This window comes from Octopus bimaculoides, chromosome 24, assembly GCF_001194135.2.
Source record: "Octopus bimaculoides isolate UCB-OBI-ISO-001 chromosome 24, ASM119413v2, whole genome shotgun sequence".
Lineage (NCBI taxonomy): Eukaryota > Metazoa > Mollusca > Cephalopoda > Octopoda > Octopodidae > Octopus > Octopus bimaculoides.
In genome coordinates, this window is record NC_069004.1 from 33602901 (window position 1) to 33609115 (window position 6215).

At 39.9% G+C, this 6215-nt stretch overlaps 1 protein-coding gene across 1 annotated transcript in view; it reads left to right on the plus strand.

The window, feature by feature from the left end:
- LOC106873703 (probable tubulin polyglutamylase ttll-15) overlaps window positions 1-6208 on the plus strand; it is a 26515-nt gene extending 20307 nt beyond the window's left edge. Inside the window, exons 11-15 of the mRNA XM_014921180.2 lie at window positions 65-131; window positions 1254-1381; window positions 2011-2113; window positions 2771-2884; window positions 3277-6208. Coding sequence (XP_014776666.1) covers window positions 65-131; window positions 1254-1381; window positions 2011-2113; window positions 2771-2884; window positions 3277-3399 — 535 coding nt within the window. The 3' untranslated portion in view covers window positions 3400-6208. The remainder of the gene's footprint in view (window positions 1-64; window positions 132-1253; window positions 1382-2010; window positions 2114-2770; window positions 2885-3276) is intronic.
- The last annotated feature ends 7 nt before the right edge of the window (window positions 6209-6215 follow it).

Consider the following 6215-nt stretch of genomic DNA (forward strand, 5'->3'; position numbering starts at 1 on the left):
TGTCGATACCTTTGACCTCAGTACTCGACTGGTATTTTATCGATTCTGTTGCTTTGTTTTCCAGAAACTTCTTTGAATTGGTCCGATTTGATTTTGTTCTTGACAAAGACTTTAACATTTATTTGATGGAGGTAAGTGGCATCATGTTCATTCGAATAACATTGGAAAGAAACACCTGTATCATCTTGTAGGATTACAACGAGTTGTAGAGTGGATTTCACCTGGTTGTAGAGAAGTGTTTGTGGAGCTGTACCTGGATGTTGAGGTGCAGATGGCTGTAGAACTGAATTCTGGTTATAAAGCTGAACCTGGTTGAAGTGCAGAGTCGTGGCTGCTTATAGTATTGCAGGTGGTTGCACCTTGGAGTTGATTGTCGAGATGCAACTGCAGATAAAGCTGCAGTTGCATCTAGTCGTGGAATTGCAGTGGCAGCCATTTTGTTATGTCTTGGGTGGCTCATTATGCCAATAACAAACACATGCACTGGTTCTGTTTTTACTTCATTTATTATTATTGTTTGTCAATTTAGGGTGGTGCACTGGCAGAATCATTAGCAAAATGCTTATCAGCATTTCGTTCTGAGTTCAAATTCTTCTGAGGTCGACTTTGCTTCTCATCCTTTAGGGGTCCATAAAGTAAGTACCAGCTGAGTGCTGGGGTCGATGTCATTGAGTTGTCCCCCTCCCCTGAAATTGCTGACTTTGTGCCAACATTTGAAACCAATATTTTCAAAAGCGTAATTATATCATACCTTAGCCCTCATCTCCCTCACTCAGGGTCCATAGTCAACTTCATTTTTCCAGGTGGCATGAAAAATGCACCCAGCACAGTCTGTAAACTGGTTGGCATTAGGAAGGGCCTCCAGCTGTAGAAACCATACCACAGCAGACAATGGAACACAAAGTGGTCTTTGGACTGATGAGACACTGTCAAACTACCTGACCCATACCAGCATGGAACATGGACGTTAAATGATGACAGTTATGAATTCATTCTGTAAAGAGGATGTGAGACACAACTTACCCTGGACAGGTCACTAGTCCACCTCAGATGACATTCAAATACATTCATTACACCTGACCATATGATGTACCTGTTCAGTTCTTAGTTCTAATTTTCTACCATTTAAGAAGATGAGAATTAAATCTATTTTTGGACAGGTTTTAAGTCTATCTTAGATAACAAGCAAAGCCGTGTATCTTGTCTGATCGTTCATAAATATGATATTGATCTCTGATTTTAATATTTTCCAGGCCAACATGTCACCAAATCTATCATCTCGTACTCATGAAGAGAATGCTCGACTTTACGAACATGTAATTTTTAATATGTTGAGTGTGGTGGGTATAGCTACAAGAGCAGCCCTAAACTTCCCCAACATGTAAGTACAAGAAAGAAGGGAACAGATCATGCCCCCTCCTTTAGTTTTCTGTATTTTTTGTGCTCCATGTAAATCTCTGCTTATACAGTAATGTTCAACTTCTGAATATTTTCAGGGGTTTTTTCACTCTCTCTCTATATATATTTATATGTGTATATATATGTATGTAGATTTTATATAACAAGCCCAAACGTGTTTATTTGTTTACTTGCATTATTATCTTATCTATCTATACCCATCCATCTGTCTACCTGTCTCTCTATCTCTGGCGTCACGTAAGTGGCACCCCTGCCAGTGGCATGTAAAAAGCACCCATTGAAATCTTAGGGCGGTATCATTAAGAAGAGCATCTAGCTATGGAAACCATACCAAATCAGACTGGAACCTGGTACAGGTCTCCGGTTTAGCAGTTCCAGTCAAACCATCCAACCATTACCAGCATGGGAAGCAGTTGCTAAATGATGACGACGACCTACCAAATTCATCCACAAAGCTTTGGTTGGCCCAGCCATATCATAGAGGACACCTGACCAATGTGTCACGTTTTTTTTTTAATATTAGTTTTAATTGCTTTTCTTTTAATTAAACTAATTGATGAATCTGTAACTCTTTGTCTTGTTCTTCTGCAGAGTCCTCGATGACAACAACATGGAGGTGTCTGACGCGGACATCAATGTGTTCAGTGACCGATGTATGGCACCAGAATGTAAAGCATCAAATTGTACATTATGGGTGAGTAAATAAACATTACCATCCTCCCCGCCAACACTCAGTTATAAATCTGAGTCTGGTTGCTGGAAACTGTTCAGAAGCCTGCTTTGTATATAACTAATAACGCTTACTACTCATGATTCAATACTAAAAAACAAAAGACGTGGCCATGTGGACAGAAGTTTGCTTTCCAATCACACGTGTCCAGGTTCAGTCCCACTGTGTAGCACTTTGAGTAATTGTCTTCTACGATAACCCTGGCCTGACCAAAGCCTTGAAAGTGGATCTAGTAAATGGAAACTGAAAGAAACCTGCTGTGTGTATGTTTGTACCACCACCACCACCACCACTTGATAATCGGTGTTGATTTGTCTATGTCCTTGTAAATTAGCAATTCAGCATAAAAGATCAGCAAAAAATAAATACTGGGGCAAATTCATTCAACTAAAACCCCTCAAGGTAGTGCTCCAGCATGGCCGCAGTCCAACGACTAAAACAAGTAAAAGATGAAAGGCAAAAAGATTAACAGGACCTGAACTCAGGACATAAAGGGTCAAAAGTAACACTCCACTCACCGTTTTGGCTGCCATTCTATGTAGTCTGTGTAAAATATTCGATAAAGCCAATTAAAACCAACAACATCTCTAATTGTGGTTTCTGTTTCTTGTTTGATGCCAGAAATGTCGGCTGTGTAATTATTGTATGACACCCAGAGAGAAACTCATTGCTAAAATGGCCTACTTGGAACACATCAACCGAGGAAATACAAGACGAATCCTCCCCCCCGTGGCCGTAAGTCTTTAGAATTACTTTTCTTTTATTGCATTACTATATTTATATATCAGCTGTACACTGTCAATGTAATGTGACAGTCCCAATAAGGGAATCATACTTCTGCTATTTATCCCTAGGAAGCTGGACCGCTTCCTGTCGGCCTTGACACATTTCCTGTGTCCTTATATTTGTGAGGGGGAGACAAGCACCCCCACCCAGCCCAGCCTGCATTCAGGGACATGTTTCTGAAGTAGCATGACCAGCTGGCTGAAGATGTCTGTCAACCTTTCGCAAATATATATATTTCTAGTGAAAACACATTCACTGATTACAAAAATTAGAAATGGTCTAATTATAAATCTCACAGAGAGACTTAAGCAGCAGTTTATATTTAAAATTTTTTTTTGCAGGACACAGCTGAAGAATTGGCCATTTTGACCCAAACTGAAATCTCTCAAAAGAGTGAAGAGAATAAATTTATGGCATTATGGTTTCTTGGACAGTGCCAAAGAGATGCAACTTGGTGCCATTAGCATAAAACCATTTATTCATCCCAAACATGATGCTGCTTATGTCTTAAGATGTCCTTGGAATATTACCAACAAGAAACCCACATACACTTATAAGGTACCTCTCTGTTCTATGAGGTACCTATAGATGCTCAATATTGCCTACAGGAAACTTATATGTTCTTAAGGTACTATACGTACCCAATATGATTCTCTAGGCATTACAAGAGAAACAATAAACTATAAGTATCTCATAAGATGTCTTGAGGTACCCTGAATGATCTATGAGGTACCCTGAATGATCTATGAGAAACCTAATGTACTTATAACGTACATATGTTCTATAAGGTACTCAGAGGAACTAAATGTGAGTCACAAATCTATAAGGTACCTATAAGATATCTAGAGATACTCAGGGTAACTGGATATTACTTACAAACAACTATATTACCAACAAGATATGTCATTCTTCCATAAGGTACCTATCAGCACAGAAAATATTGTTGCTTGTGCAGAATCAATTTGTACAAAGAGGTACTCAATAACGCATACTGGAAACCTACATGTACCAATCAGGTACCACTGTTCTTGAAATACAGTGAGTATTCTCAGAGATACTCAGTGTGAGATCTTGGATATTACCTGCAAAATGCTTATAAGTACCTATTATATAAGGTACCTTGGCTACTTAATGTGAGCACTTGGATATGATCTACAGATAACAAGACTATATGCATCTTAAGGTACCTCAGCTCCTCAGGGTACCTATAGCAACTGCATATCACTTAATAATAGCTATATGTACCTACATGATAATAAGGTGCATATAATGTTTCTTTATTTCCTATGGAAACTCCTATGTACATATATGGTACCTGTGTTTTATAAGGTACTTATAGGTGCTAAGTGTGAATGCTTGGACATTTATTTACAGACAACGAACCTATGTGCACCTGCAAGGTACACCTCTATTGTATATGGTACCCATGGGTACTCAATATGGCCTATAACAAATCTGTAATCACCTGTCAAGTACCCTTGTTCCACTAAACAGTACCTCAAGGTACTTAATGTTGCCTCTTGGCTCCTTGTCAATCACCAAATATGAAACTGCTCATCAATCACATACATGACTGACCTCAGGTCACTCACCACTCACTCACACATAAGTGACTTCAGGTTATTCACACGCACCGTTCAGTCACACATATAACTGGCCTCTGGTCACTCATCAATCATATGCATAAATGGCCCCTAGTCACACATCAGTCACATACTTGATTGACTTCAGGTCACTCATCAATCGTACACATAACTCACCTTAGGTTATTATTTCATTTAGCATTACAACCTATGGGTAACGAAGTGTGTGTGTGTGTGTGTGTGTGTGTGTGTGTGTGTGTGTGTGTGTAGTGCATATGTAAGTGTGTGTGTATGTGTATTAGAAAATAAGATATTATTGACAAGATTCAGACTTAATATATATATATCTCTCTGCCGAGGTGGACTTTGCCTTTCACAAGTACCAGTTAAGAACTGGAGTCATTGTAATCGCCTTACCCCCACCCCCAAATTGCTGGCCTTGTGCCAAAATTTGAAACCATTATACATATCTCCCTCTCTCTTTCTGTCCCCATTGTTTCTCCATCAATTTTTCTCTCTTTCACTCACTGTCTGTCTGTCTGTCTGTCTTTCAGTCTCTGTGTTTGTCCTTCTGTCTCTCCCTGTGTTTATCTGTCCCTTTTCTCTTTCTCTGTCTATCTATTATCCTCTTTCTCCCCCCTCTGGTCATATCTCTATCCTCCTCTCTCTCTCGACTTTTCCTCTTCCCACATGTTCCCCACAATATTCCACAAATCTTCAACCCAAACCCCACTTCATTTCCCCCCTTTTTTTTGTCCCAGAATGCATCAAATACCCTGCCATTTATAACCCTCAAGAACCAACATGGGCAGCCATTTTCAACAAGTGGGCCCACATGAGACATGGCTCACCATTTAGTGGGCTGCACTACTTAAAAAAAAATACAAGCTGACTTTTCATTTAAGCATGAAAGTCCCAAGGGGCCACAGTTTGCCCCATGACTAATTTAAAATGACTGCCAGGCCCCATGACCCTTGTTATGGTCTCTTTGAATGAATATTTAATAAATTAAAACACCTTGACATGTCTCGGGGATGAAATATGGAAATGGAAAAATTTCCACAGAAAATGCAAATCTGTAAATAATAATTTCACTTTCAAAATATTGTTGTTGTTGTTATTGTTGCTGCTATTATTGTTATTTCTGTTTTTGTTTAACCCCAGGTAGTCCTGATTGAGCTGTCCTATGATCAAAGGCATTCCAGCCATGACCATCGCGTCTTTTCGCCAACACAGTATATCCAGAACCTATTATTCGATGTGTCCTTCCTTCTTTAAGACAATGTGGTTTTCAGTTAGATTTGTTTGCTATTTCTTATTTCTTTATTGCCCACAAGGGGCTAAATATAGAGGGGACAAACAAGGACAGACAAAGGGACCAAGTCGATTACATCGACCCCAGTGCCTAACTAGTACTTAATTTGTCGGCCTCGGAGGAATTTGAACTCAGAAAGTAACGGCAGACGAAATACCGCTAAGCACTTCGCCCGGGGTGCTAACGTTTCTGCCATCTCGCCGTTTGCTATTTCTAGCAGATCGACTCCAGATCAGGAACACCTACGAATTAAAAGTATCCCAGCAATTCACTCCTGGCTCCTCTTTGAGGGTGTTTGTAACAGCTTCCCCTGTGGAGCAACACCGGAGGCTCACCCTTCCAGAAGTATTCCCCTGTCCATCGCGTGCCATCGAATTTAGTC